The sequence below is a fragment of the Ictalurus punctatus genome, chromosome 7 (genome assembly GCF_001660625.3).
Source record: "Ictalurus punctatus breed USDA103 chromosome 7, Coco_2.0, whole genome shotgun sequence".
NCBI classification, from domain to species: Eukaryota; Metazoa; Chordata; class Actinopteri; order Siluriformes; family Ictaluridae; genus Ictalurus; species Ictalurus punctatus.
Window position 1 is genome coordinate 9,020,351 of NC_030422.2, and position 15,293 is coordinate 9,035,643.

A 15,293-nucleotide genomic window follows, 5' to 3' on the forward strand; every position below is an offset into this window, starting at 1 on the left:
CACTGTGCACATGTATATGTGATAAATATAGACTCATTATCATTACACTCGAAGTAAAGACAAATCAAATTAAGACATGTGGAGTATTCCAATTTTAGTCGCATCATCGAAGTGCATTACGGACATGTACACACCTAATCACACTATTAAAGTCGAGGGGAAGTTTTCACAGCATTTTGCGACAGGACAAATACACACACGGCTGTGCTCAACCATTTGACGGCAAACAACCTGCATCTGAAACCACGTACTTACCTACTACATAGTAGGGGAAACACATGTAGGTAAGTACGCGGTTTCGGATGCAGCCCACAGCTTCAAGCAGTCATCTGTTTGCACGTACAGCATGACAAATAATTAACTGCACTTGAAGCTTTCGTAAAATTAAAAATGAAACACCCGAAACTGTATACGGTACCATAACGAAGACGAACTGTATGTCGATACATGAAATTCTGAAGGGAACGTCGGACGGCGTGGTGCGGGGAAGTAATGACGTGTGCCGTTAATTGATCTCTGTTCTATAACATGTAAAACAGGAACATGAAAGGAATATTCTAAAAGCGACTCATGTAAACACCTTAATCACAATATTGTCTTATTCAGAATAAGGTCAACAATTAGATTACTGCTGTCCATGTAAACGTAGTCACTGTTCCCAGATTCCACCTCAACCCTGACCAGGATAAAACGATTTCAGGATAAAGCAAATGAAATGCAAAAGTTTCACTTTTTTTTTTTTAACCCAGAAACTATGGTTAAACTTTTTTTTCCTCAGCTGTAAAATATATGCTGTAGTTTAAAAAACAAACAAACAAACAAACAAAACTAATTCATATTTCCAGCTGTTTATAGCAATCGCGCGCCTTTTACCCGCACAAGCGCTTCCGTATCTCCTATTGGTTTCCTTCCTCAGTTATCTTGGCAGCGCGCGGCTGATTGACACGCCCCCCCCCCCCCCCAGCCTGACTCCGCCCCCCGCTCCGCGAGCCTCTTCATTCCGCTCAGCAGCTGCAGCAGCCACAACTTGGACAGAAAGCGACCCAGAGCTTGCGCGCGCGTGTTTGTGCGTGCATGTGTGTGTATGTGTGTGTGTGTGTGTATATATATATATATATATATATATATATATATATACAGTATATGTGTGTGTGAGTGAAAGGAAGGGAAAATCAGGGATGCAGCGCGCTCCCTGAAGCGCGCAGCCTGAACATGGCACTTTCTCGGATTTACCCGTTCCTCATTTTCCTGCTGCTTTTTTTTTCCTGCTTGGGACCTGGCCGATGCGCGCGGAACTATCCTGATAATGAAGGTAAGGGACGCGCGCGCGTGTGAAGAGAGAGTTGGGAATAGTATGGAAATATTGTTTCGTGCTTCCTAATTAACACGTGAGCGTGCAAATGTTTTTTCTTAAGGGTCTTGCTAACATTTCCAAGAGTTTTCTTTGATTTATTTATTTAATTATTTGTTTATTTGGACTACAGGTTGTGTTGCAATGGAGGAAATGCGCATCTGGGGCAGATGTTCAAGTAGTTCTGATCTATTCTGCTATTGCAATGCCTTCTGTCCACACACACACACACACACACACACACACACACACACACACACACACACACACACACACACAGACTTAATGAAGTTCTTTTTTTAATGCAGTGTTATGATTTATGTTATGCATTATGACCTTGCAAGCACATCAGGAGCACCATATAAAGAGTCAGAATGAATAATTATGATTGGTTAAAATGATGCCTGGATTAAATATGGAACTCTGATTTAAGACTCAGTTTTGAGTCTTGGAAAAATTTTGAGTGTTGCTACACGCTTCAATCATCTTAATCTATCAGCTAAATACTAAATGAGATTCTTTTGTGTATGACAAAAAGAGAGAAAGAAAAAAAAAACTCGTCAAGAAGTTTTCCAGGTCCAAAATTCGGTCCTTTCGGAATTTTCTGGTTTTCAAGTACATTCAGATTTGTTTATCCAACCCGGTAATCTTGGGTCCACATGCTTCCTTCAATAACAACGCCAATAACAACGCCAATAACACACACACACACACACACACACACAGCTTTTTGTGGCTGGACAACGTCTGCAAACAATTTGACCCAAATGACGGGAGTTAAATGAGAGTAATGATGTAGATAAATGTTCCGAGTGTGTTCCTCAGCGCTTCCTGCCGGGCTCAGACAGCTCGGGGTTGACCTTTTCTCTTCAGATCGGTTCACTTTACTGGGAGAAGGCTGGCATTTGGGGACACGGAAACTTGACTCGCAGAACGACACGTGAAATTTACTGTATTTCTTTTCTTTCTTTCTTTCTTTCTTTCTTTCTTTCTTTCTTTGGATGGTTCTTTCTCAGAAGCTGAGAAGAGAGTGCTTGTTTTGTGACTTGTTAACTAAACGAAAAAATTTGCGACCGTGTCTTATCCAAGGCAGTGTACGTGCAAACCATTTAAGTTCTACACAACCGCTGTTTCTGTTACAAGCTTGTTCTGATATGTTTTTACTCAAAGATGTTAGCCTGTCAGGCATAACTATCATTTTTCTCTCTAATACCCTAGTACGAACCTTAGGAACAGGTCTTGTCGCCTTGTCTCTTTCATTCTGTTCCTCCAATCCTGTAAGGACTGAGGACGCCCTTCTGAACAGCAGAGGGCGCACACACAGCATCCGCTCCTTATCGTGTTCCACGATGAGATCTCTTTTTCAGCCTGGAACTCCCACCACACACTTTTCATATTCTGAATCCATTATTCATTTTTCTACCTCGGAAACATCTTACGTGCATAGCTCCACCCAAGCTCCGAGGTCCTGCAAAACCATTAGGTGAAGGACTACACACTGACTACTCACTCACACGGAAAAGAGAAATGTTTCACCTCTTGGCTCTGTTGAGCGTCGAGTGAAGAAAACAGCCCTCAGCGTATCATGCCAGTCGTTTGTCTCTTGCAGCGTAGCAGCGGTTGGTTTTTACCTCCTGCTTTAAAGCAGATTAAGTCGAGCTTGATCCTGGTTGGTGGGTTTAATTCAGTTGAAAGGTTTTTGAATAGCAGGTTTTTTGTTTTTGTTGTTGTTGTTGTTGTTTAAAGGTTTTAGGAGGACTTCTCCACAATAAATTTTTCTGAAAAAAAAAGAATAAAACAATATATCCGAATATAAGTAATGTGTTAAATATACATCACAGAGTAATACAATGAAAATGAGCATATGTTTGCGCCTCAAGATTAAGATTGTTACCCATTAATCACAGAAAGATTAATATAAATGTTGAAGTATAATAATTGTTTAAAGTATGACATACATTTATGACACTAGTATTGGGGCGATATGACACAAATATGACATCACATCAAATGATATCACGATTATCACGATGTTTGATGACATATATATATATATATAATCATGCTCTATTTAGTTTGTGAACGAAGTGCCATCAAAAAAAATCATTGAAATTAATTATATGAAATAAAAATATAGATTTCATTGATACTTTTATTGAATTATTCCGTTGTATTGAATTTAACATAAGTAGTTTTAATTGATAATAAATAAATGAATTGCGGAGAATTCACGCTCAACATCTGGCTCTAGATATCAGTTTGATGCCCGTTTTACTGATATAACTTCATTACTAAGAGTAATTGGATACAAAGGTTTACATGCCGATTGTTCTGTGCTTCCATTGGCCGGCCAGGTCTCACTATCTCCGGTGTACGGGACTTAGCCGCGCTCAGAGCCACACAACTGGTGAGACACTATTGGTCGTCTTTTCTGGTAAGCACACACAACTCTGTTTGTCTGGCCTCCGTGTTTAAACCCTCCTCTGGAGAGAGACTGAAACCTTCTACATCTCGCTCAAGTGCCAACGCATGCTACAGCATCACCAGTTCACTATCAGTCCATGTCTTTCACTTTATCACTGTCTGCTTCTAGGTCAAAGGTCAGTGTTTTGTTGGGTTTTTTTTAAAATGCCTGCTCAAAATTCCTAAAAATCTGCAAGGTGGATGTCAGGGCGATGGAATGAACCAGATTTTTTTTTTTTTTTCGCGTGACCTTAAACTTGGACTTTTTGCAGTCAGATCACCTCTGTTACTGGGATTACTTCTGGGATACGGCTTTCCAAATGATGTGGAATCATAATGTTTCTACTACAAATACCATTACAAACCATCAGTTAACCATTAAAACCATTACAGGTCCATAATGGTATCCACTACACAGAACATGCCACCAATAGAAGGTAACAAATAACCAGTAGAGACCCACAGGGACCATTACAGTTTCCATTAAAACTAATACAATTCCCATTATAACCATTAAAACCGTTAAAATTCTATGAGGATTTCTATTGTTGTTGTTTTTTTGGGGGTGGGGGGTATTGAAACTTATAGTAAATGTAAAAAAAATAAAATAAAAATAATTAATTAATAAACAAAAAAAAAAAAATCCAGAGCAAAATAAATAAATAAATACATAAACGTCCAATGCTAAGCTGTCGTTTAACCTCCCTGCTAGCATAACACAGCAGTCACCTTGTGGGTAAACATATGAAGAGAAATGTGAGGACAGAAACAACAACACGCAGCTGAAACGTAATCATAAACTTTCATTTAGTCTGTATCAATGCTCTTACAGTAACTACCTAACTAACTTGCTATATGCTACTATATTGTGCTAGCTACCTCGTTTATTTTAGGTTTCTAAAAAGAGTCTGGGCAGCACATTGTTAGCTAATGAATTTTATAATGATTTCACTCTGAAGGGTGAAAGACATCATTTGAAGTGTCCATAAAGCAACACTTCCTTTAACCCACCGAAGGAAAAGTTTCCTCAAGTTAGCGAAAGTCTCTATCCTTGCTTCTAATGAACAGCTAGCTCTCTGTTCCTCCTTATAACCCCCCTTCTTTTTTTCCCCCGCTCTCTTTATGATTTTTTTTTTTTGCAAATAAGCACTTCTCCTATGCCGCTCAGCTAGAAAGATGCTCATTAGCAGGCTAGTCGACACAATAGCAGGCTAAAGATCTTAGCTCCACACGAGTGCCCCGCTCCCCTTTCTCTCTGTTAGGCCTCCAATCATGACCTTTTATTCATCTTAATTGAATTCATCCGTCCGCTTGCCTGCCGTCCGTCGTCCTTCCTCATCTTCAGTTCCCGCTTCGAGTAAAGGCTTTGTGCTGTGTGCATTAGTGCGTTGGCACATTAGCGCAGCACAAAAAAAACAAACAGTAGGCTTGTTAACCGCAGCACTATAGACGAGCCCATTGGGCTAGGTCTTTCTTTCTGTCTGCCTTTTCAACTTTTTCTTTCTTTGATTCAATATCTAGTACGTACCATCTTCTTCATACTCCTGGCTTTCAGGGGTCAGGTGTATAGCATTAGCATGCAAGATATCCACTGAAATAAACAGATAATGTGTTCTAAATGGAGACAGATATGAATAGGAGGAGCACTATTTTTATTATTACTATTAATTTGTTAATTTTTGGAAGGCTACAGATATTTGGAGCAGTAAACAGATAGTGTCATCGTGTTACACCCCTCCTATACACATACACATGACACGACAATCTGATATCGTGCGGTTTTCACTGAAAGCTCTTTTCCGAAATTTAACACACTGCAGTGGAAGAGGTGTAACGGAAGTATCCCCCAGCAAGTAATGCGCACTTCAACAGTAAAACCAGAGCTTGGGTCTATTTTACAACACTGTCGTTGGATCAGTGGTCACTGATACTATAATGCACCGCAGGACACGTCGTGGTTAGCACTTAAGCGCCATCAGAGAATGAGATTTTTTTCCCCATACCAACATATTATACGTCGAGAGAACGGAAAAGACAAAGAGACGCCGATCAGTCATTCTCAGATTCCGAGTCGTGTCATACCACCCGCTGTCACGGCTCGAGCTACGCTGTCAGCTGGTGACAGAATAGAGTGGCCTTGGGTGGAGAAGTGACAAGAGGAAAGTTGAAAAAGGCATGGTTGTGCATGCAGAAAGCCTCTAAAGTCAGTTTTGGAAGCTGACTGTGAACGGAACGTAAAAGTAAAGTCACATATTTATTCGTACTTGTAATGCTTCAATCCCAGGTGATACTATGTCACGTAAGCCGATTGTACGTTAACGTACAACAAGATTGATGTATTGTGGTTAGAAATATGTTTGCCTCGCAGCTTCGTCTTTTGGGGTTCGATTCCTGCCTCCACCCTGTGTGCGTGGAGTTTGCATGTTCTCATCGGGGTTTCCTCTGGGTACTCTGGTTTCCTCCCCCAGTCCAAAGACATGCGGTGTTGGCCAATTGGAGTCTCCAAATTGTCTGTAGTGTGTGAACGTATGTGCGAGTGTGTGTATGATTGTGCCCTGCAGTGGGTTAGCACCCTGTCCAGAGTGTCCCCTGGCTTGTGCCCTGAATCCTCTGGGATAGGCTCCAGGCTCCCTGCGATCCTGTGTAGGATAAGTGGTACGGAAAATGGATGGATGGATGATTGATCAAAGCAAAGTGCGAAAACATCAGCATCTTCCTACCTGCTGAAACACCTCATGGTGTTTCTCTAAACAGTACCTTCCATCACAAGAGTGAGAACTGCTGACCGGAACGAAGGTATTCATGAGTGAAGCGAGCACTGAGCAGCGAGACACACAACGCTCTTCTTACGAGTTGAAGCGCAATTCAGAGCCCCCTTGCTCTCTCTATTAAAGATACCTTTGAAATGTAATCTTAAACCTTTTGAACTTGAACCCTGACCTCACCGATCGTTCGTCACATTGTCTTCTTTCTGGAATCGAACTAGACGTCTCGATTTTCCTTCGTTCCCCTGTCGGTCTTCCTGGTGTCCAGGGACCTGAGAATTCTATCAGTCACATGGTAAGTGTTACCATGGTACCAAGCTACTGTATGTCCATTTTTCTCTTTGTTTGTTTGTTTTTTTGGTGAAATATTTCATTACGCCTCTTCCTTCCTCTGCTCTTTTCTCACTCCAGCCTCGTCTTTGTCCAAAACTCATGCCTCGCCATAGCAGTGAGTAATAAACTGAAGGAAACAAGGCAAAAATTGTTCTATTGAAGTAAAAGAAACATTTGTTGTTATTGACTAACGGCAGAAGCAGTTCCACTAACCGAGTTAACTGGGTCAGTATCATGTCAGACGCAAACAGTTATTAGTGTCCGATACTTAGGTAAGTGTTGTAATAGGAAAATAAATAAACAAAGGAGTTGAATCATGGCATTGATATTTACGTATTTTATTCCCACACTGTTTTTGCTGCTTTTTCCCCAAACTCAGCATAACAGCACACAGCTATATAATACGTAGCTAACGTTTTTTTTGGTTGTTTGTTTTTTTGCTACATTAGCTTTCAGTAACGGTCTGAGCGTGTAACGGAGACATCGTCGGCCGTCTTTTCATGTGTTTCGATTCGTTGCCTGCTAATGCGCCATTGGCTGCTGTGTGACCCAGCATGGTCAGGGCTTGAATAGGCACAGTGGGTCCTGGCTCTGCTTAATGTATGTGTGGGAGTGCGATAGAGGGCACACACACACACACACACACACACACACACACACACACACACACACACATACATACACACACACACACACACACACACACACACATACGCACACTACATGCTCTGCTGTTGCCAGGACAACGCTCTCACCCATGGCACTGTGTGGAGAGCAGAACAACAGCTCCGAGAAGCACTCACAGCTCTTATTCAGCTGTGTTAGTGTGTCTGTGTGTGTGTGTGTGTGTGAGAGAGAGAGAGAGAGAGAGAGAGTGAGAGTGAGAGAGAGAAAAAAGAGAGCGCACATGTTTCTGAGTGAGATTTTTAGGTAAAAGCTGCATGTGTCAAGCTGTGTGTGTGTGTGTGTTTACGTACAGGCGTTGCCTGTGTTTTAGTCAACATGTGTGTGCGAGTGCCAGATTATGAGAGTGAGCTAGTGTGTTTTAGGCAAAAGAGAGAGAGACAAACAAATAAAGAGAGAGAGAGAGTCTATTAGTAATGTAGCAAAAATGGCAAACAATATTTAACGTATTATTTACCTTAAATCTTATAAGGTTAGACAACACATTAACGAAACTGTCAGGTATGAAGATATAAACACACACACAAGCGTCTGTCTAACCAGTACTGGTTTGACCACCAAAACCCATCGTGGGAGTTCTCTGTGGGAGTGTGGTTCTGATCAAGACAACACACAAACGAACACACACACACACACACACACACACACACACACGAATGCAACCGCCTTAATCCTGGCACTATTGATCCTCATCCCACACAAATGGAACACTATTATTAGAGAATGTTGTTCGAGAGACTGGCTGCTAAAAGTTTTGGCACCCTCTGCCTTTCAGCACGACATAACAACGGTCCCATTTGCCATTTCATTCAGTTTGTGAAACTTTTAGGAGTTATTTTCCTGTCGAAATGAATTGAAACGCAGTGATGAGGTCGTGATTTATGCCTTGCAGATCCATATTTCATCGAAAGGTGACTCACAGTTGAGGCAGGAATCCAAGTGAAGATGTGAGGGTCTTGCTCAAGTGTCGAACAGTGGTTACTCCTTACCTTACCATCAATATCCTGATACCTGATACACATTTACACACCCATTCATACACTACAGACACTTTGGAAATGCCAATCGGCCTACCATGCATGTCTTTGGACTGGGGGAGGAAACCGGAGTACCTGGAGGAAACCCCCGCAGCATGGGGAGAACATGCACACTCCACACACACAGAGCCGCGGCGGGAATTGAACCCCCGACCCTGGAGGTGAACGTGCTAGCCACTAAGCCACCGTGTGCCCCACTTACATTTTTAATACATTAAAAAGAATAACATATAAATATAAAAAGACATCTTTCTTTTAGTTCCAAGCTTCGTTATAATCGTTATAGTCAGAATCCGATCTCTGATATGTTTCTCTGATATCCGATCCACCATTTTTTACTGGTAAGTCTAATATCAATCTGTTCAAATGATATCTAAACTGACACAGGTTTATTTGTTTCCAAACCATTTTATTTTAAATAAATAAATAAATAAAAATCAGATTTATTTTTCTTTTTACAAGTTTCACCCTTCCAAAAAAAAAGGCGAAGCAAACACAAAAGATGTGGAAATCTGTACAGGATTTCGCAGAATTTTTTTTTGTGATTTTGCTGCCAAAAATGCTCAATTTTGCTGTGTTATTTTTCAGAATTTGCAATGAGTTTTTGCAGGTTTTTTTTTTTTTGCGGAAAACTGGCGAAAATGTGCGAAATTGCAGTCGCACCAAGTAGTTTCGCACGGTCTTTCGCAGTGAGGTTTGTTGGTAAATGAGACCTTTTAGCTGTACTCATGGTCGGCGCACGTGAATGGAAGATAGCTTCGAATGAATGCACATTGTGATGATGTCATGTCACGCGTCTCGACCCGAATCTGCGGAAAATCTGCGGTAATTTTGAAAAATTTCCTTGATCTTGTGTTAATTTCTGCGACATGCTAGCAAACTATGATTGAGCATGTTTAAGGATGGTTTATTAATTATGCTGTTTTATTCCACAGCGCTGGTGAATTCTCAAATCTGATTGGTCAGAAGGTGTTGATTGATTAACATTATTCTTTTTCTTTTAGCTATATAACAGTAGCTTCTCCAGCAGTTCCATAGTAACCACGTAAGCAAGTTTTCCACCATGTGCAAGTCTTCAAAAACAGAAGACAAAGATCACATGAATGGGGAAGGAACGGCTGTTTATAACTGTTCTAACATACCGTGTAAGCAATAACGAGAACTGTCTTGTTTCATGGACGTTCCACAACATGAAATGTAACTATAAATGGATAAAAATAAGTATGACATGTTGTTCTTGAATTAATTATCAAGTGTAATCAATTGCAAAGCTCTCTTATTGGAAAATAATCAGCAGATTGTCAACAGGTAGATTGCTATGAGTTTTTCATGGTGAGTTAGTATTTTTTTGGGCACACTGTATTGGGTTTTTGGGTACAAAGTTAATCGAAGAATATTAGATAATTTAGTCCAATTTAAATTGCAGAGATGCACTACCTAAGTCCAGCTAAAAGTGTCTGAGATATTGATTTATCACCCCAATATCCTTGCCTTTCGTGTTGCTATGCTCTGTAGGGGTCTTATTCCAGTAAGACATCACACACTCACACACACTTACACACTTTCTTTTGCACTCCTTTGTCTTCATGTTCAGGTGTGCCTGCTGACTCTAATCGATATCTAAGCATGTTTGAAACCAGAGACCGGCAGGAAAAAAAACATCATGACTGTCTGAAAGCACGGCTGATCAACACGGCTACTCCAGACTCTCCGTACAGAAACACAGCAGCGTCTGTCAGTGCACTAACAGTTACAGTAATGAGTCTGCTGTAAAAACGATCCTCCAGACAGACTGGAATGGAGACGGATCGTCTGCTGTGAAGGGTCGGGCCGCTCACGATCCGCTTTTCATTGGGCTTTGAGCTGCTGATGAGGGGTTCGGCAGGATTTTATTAGGTAATGGAGAAGAAGTGATCGGAGGACACGGAGATATGGAGCAGGTTAGAGTTTGAAGGGCTGAGCGCTAGCTGGGGTCTTCTGGAGAAAGAGGAGAGGAGGAGGGGGAGGCCACAAGACGGAGAAGTGAGCGAGAGGGAGATAAAAGATGAAATGGAAAGGCAGAGAGGGAGAGAGAGAGATGTGTAAGGGAAAAGGAAGCAGATTGAATGGCATAAGGGGGAGAGAGAGAGAGAGAGAGAGAGATTGAGATGGGGAAAGGGAAAGCTGGAATAAAATCGAAGTGGTTTTGAGAGAAGAGTAAAGGGATGAAGCGAGAAAGATGAGAAAGAAAAGTAGAGAAAAGAAAGAAAGAGTGTGAGAAAGAGAGAGATGGGTGAAGTGCTCTCGAAAGAACGTGGAGGAAGTAAAGCAGAAAAGAAAGACAGACGGGAAATGGATGATGAGAGAAAGAGCAAGAGGCAAAGCGGAGAATAGAGAGAGACATGGAGAGAAAGCAAGAGAGAGTTTGGTAAAGGGATGATGAGAGAGTAAGAGAGACGAGGAATGAAGGCAGAGTGACAGGGGAACACAAAGCTGAAATGGAAAGGTAAAGTGGGAGAGAGAGTGAGAGATGTAAGAAAAAGGGAAACAGGTTGAAGGGAGAGAGAGAGGGGAAGAGATTGCTCGAATAAAACAGATGCGGCTGCAAGAGAGAGAGAGAGAATGGAAAGGGATGATGCAAGATAAGACGAGAAAGCCACAGCAGAGATAGAGTGAAAGAGAGTGCAAAATAAAGAATGAAAAGAATGAAATGGGGAAGCTAGACAGAGTAAAAGAAAAAGATAGAAAGAGATGGAAAGTGGTATGTAGGTCAAAACAGATAAGCAGCATTGGAGAGAGACGTATAGAGAGACATTTACGGCAAATAGAAATCCATAGAGCAACAGGAAGGAGAGAAAGGGACTCTACAGTGAATTATAAAGAAAATGGGAAGAGAAAGAGTGAGGGAGAGAAAGAGAGAGCATTTCTTTCATCCCACCAGAATTTTCCCCACACATTTTCTTCATGGTAAAAAGAAAAGAGTGGATTTACGATGAGAGGATAAAGAGTAAAAAATGACGTTATAAAAAAAAAAGACGATCGGCAAGAATCAGGAAATGGATTCATTGTTGATTCAACAAATCTTTACACACACTGTCAGAAATAAGAAAAAAAACCCTGAAGTGTTCATTCCTCGAAGATCTTTATTCCTTTCGCGATGGTGAATCTTCTTACTTGTTCTGCTCACTCAAATCAAATCAGTCCACATTCAGGAGTCACTCTTCCACGATTGAGTCATTGGTTCATTCGATATTTGCTTTGTGCATAGGGATCAAGAGAAAAGAAACAAAAACCGGAAAATCGGATTGAGAAACTGACGGATAATTGTTTCAATAAAGATCTGCTTCAGAGAAATTTGATATAATTTTAAGGCATATCGGCGAATCTTAGAGATCGTTGGGATTTTCTCTCCTGAATGTGTTGGTATTAGTGACAGGATTTTTATATTGGTTAGTTTTTTTGTGTTTGTTGCGGTCAAAAATGCTCGATTGTGCTGTGGGTTTATTTATTTATTTAAATTTAGGATGTAATTTGCAGAGTTTTTTGTGCTTTTTTTGCGGAAAACTACTTGAATTGGCGAAATTACAGTTGCACGAAATTGTTGCGCACGGTCTTTCTCAGTGATGTTTGTTGGTAAACGAGGCCTTTTCGCTGTACTCATGTCCGACGCACATGAATCAAAGAGGGCTTCGAATGAATGCACGTCATGATGACGTCACACGACATGTCTCGCCGCAAATGTGCGGAAAAATTGCAAGCTCCTCCGAATATCGCGGAGTACGCTTGATTTTGTGTTCATTTCTGCGATTGCAAAATCGCGGAATCCTGGAAGGATCGATCTATGACTATGAGTGTTCGTTAATCAAGAATGGACACTAAAAAAACATAGCCAAAGCGTACAGAACAAGCAGATTTCATGTCCCAGTTATTCTTCTTTTATTCATAGTAGTAGCCTGGAGAGCAAGAAAGTTTAACAAATTGGCAAAGAAAAATAAACGCTACTTCCTATTAACGTTTTTGATTTGGTATGTAGCTATGTTCAAACTTTGTATCGGCTGGGCGTTTTAAGAATCACTGGTTTAGGCTTGTGGCTAAAAGAATGATCTTTATTTCTTTATTTTATAGCTAGGACTTGCTTCACATTGTATTTGACACGTTTTATTTCATTTGAAAAAAATCTGATTATGGAGAACTGTGCATCGTGTAGAAAATGGAAAATGCAGCTGAACTTTCCACCAATATAACACATTAGAGTTGGCTTTGGTGCTTGGACCCCTAAATATAAAAAACATTGACAATAGAATGTGTTTTCCACCACTGTAACAAAAACTAAAAACTAAAAATCACAGACCCCCTGAATATGGTTCATGGACCACTGGGAGGTCCCAGGGAACATTTTAAGAATTGCTGGTTTAGACATGTGAACCCCGCCCCCCCCCACGCACACGCTGTATAAAATGTGCAACATCCTGCTTCTTCCTTGTTTCATTTCTTTTAGAGATGACTCTACAGTCACGAACATAATCTTGAATCAGGCTTCTGGCTCTCTAGGAAAGTGGTACTCATCCATCCTCAGGAAAGGAGAGAGGACAGAATAAGTGGTGGTGGCTGAGATTGGTAGGACACCGAAACCCACTATAAGGAAAGGATCATCACTCTGGGAAACAGGATGGGGGCTGTCCAAGGGGGATGTTGACTAGCATTGCGTGTCGTTTATCAAATTGGATACGGACGGATTTGTTCGTAAATCCGTTTATCCATTTTTATACAAGAAATGTACAGTGAGGGAAAGAAGTATTTGATCCCCTGCTGATTTTGTACGTTTGCCCACTGACAAAGAAATGATCAGTCTATAATTTTAATGGTAGGTTTATTTGAACAGTGAGAGACAGAATAACAAAAAGAAAATCCAGAAAAACGCATGTCAAAAATGTTATAAATTGATTTGCATTTTAATGAGGGAAATAAGTATTTGACCCCCTCTCAATCAGAAAGATTTCTGGCTCCCAGGTGTCTTTTATACAGGTAACGAGCTGAGATTAGGAGCACACTCTTAAAGGGAGTGCTCCTAATCTCAGTTTGTTACCTGTATAAAAGACACCTGTCCACAGAAGCAATCAATCAATCAGATTCCAAACTCTCCACCATGGCCAAGACCAAAGAGCTCTCCAAGGATGTCAGGGACAAGATTGTAGACCTACACAAGTCTGGAATGGGCTACAAGACCATTGCCAAGCAGCTTGGTGAGAAGGTGACAACTGTTGGTGCGATTATTCATAAATGGAAGAAACACAAAAGAACTGTCAATCTCCCTCGGCCTAGGGCTCCATGCAAGATCTCACCTCGAGGAGTTGCAATAATCATGAGAACAGTTAGGAATCAGCCCAGAACTACACGGGAGGATCTTTTCAATGATCTCAAGGCAGCTGGGACCATAGTCACCAAGAAAACAATTGGTAACACACTATGCCGTGAAGGACTGAAATCCTGCAGCGCCCGCAAGATCCCCCTGCTCAAGCAAGCACGTATAAATGCCCACTGAAGTTTGCCAATGAACATCTGAATGATTCAGAGGACAACTGGGTGAAAGTGTTGTGGTCAGATGAGACCAAAATGGAGCTCTTTGGCATCAACTCAACTCGCCGTGTTTGGAGGAGGAGGAATGCTGCCTATGACCCCAAGAACACCATCCCCACCGTCAAACATGGAGGTGGAAACACTATGCTTTGGGGGTGTTTTTCTGCTAAGGGGACAGGACAACTTCACCGCATCAAAGGGACAATGGACGGGGCCATGTACCGTCAAATTTTGGGTGAGAACCTCCTTCCCTCAGCCAGGGCATTGAAAATGGGTTGTGGATGGGTATTCCAGCATGACAATGACCCAAAACACACAGCCAAGGCAACAAAGGAGTGTCTCAAGAAGAAGCACATTAAGGTCCTGGAGTGGCCTAGCCAGTCTCCAGACCTTAATCCCATACAAAATCTGTGGAGGGAGCTGAAGGTTCGAGTTGCCAAACGTCAGCCTCGAAACCTTAATGACTGGGAGAAGATCTGCAAAGAGGAGTGGGACAAAATCCCTCCTGAGATGTGCACAAACCTGGTGGCCAACTACAAGAAATGTCTGACCTCTGTGATTGCCAACAAGGGTTTTGCCACCAAGTACCAAGTCATGTTTTGCAGAGGGGTCAAATACTTATTTCCCTCATTAAAATGCAAATCAATTTATAACATTTTTGACATGCGTTTTTCTGGATTTTTTTGTTGTTATTCTGTCTCTTACTGTTCAAATAAATCTACCATTAAAATTATAGACTGATCATTTCTTTGTCAGTGAGCAAACGTACAAAATCAGCAGGGGATCAAATACTTTTTTCCCTCACTGTAGTGTTCATTAACAGTAAATCAGTTTGTTTGGAAAATCGAGTCCTCCCGAGTTTGTGTATAGGGAAGTTGTTAAAGATAAAAATGGACTATCTGAAACCCCTTTACACCAGGGTAAGACTTTTACCTATGGCTATGCAGTTTTCCACCAATTGGCTTGTTGATTATGCACATCTAAATGTATGTGTATGTACGTGGTGCAATACCAAGGAAACAGCTTGTGAAACAATGCACCAAACCACGCTGATGCGCAGCAAAATATATGTTGTCATGACGAGATTGATATAATCATCTCTGT

The 15,293-nt window shown here is 41.2% G+C and overlaps 1 protein-coding gene across 1 annotated transcript in view; it reads left to right on the forward strand.

Annotated features, from left to right (window-relative positions):
• Positions 1-1,027: 1,027 nt before the first annotated feature.
• epha4b (eph receptor A4b) overlaps positions 1,028-15,293 on the forward strand; it is a 109,082-nt gene continuing 94,816 nt past the window's right edge. Inside the window, exon 1 of the mRNA XM_017472732.3 lies at positions 1,028-1,312. Coding sequence (XP_017328221.1) covers positions 1,213-1,312 — 100 coding nt within the window. The 5' untranslated portion in view covers positions 1,028-1,212. The remainder of the gene's footprint in view (positions 1,313-15,293) is intronic.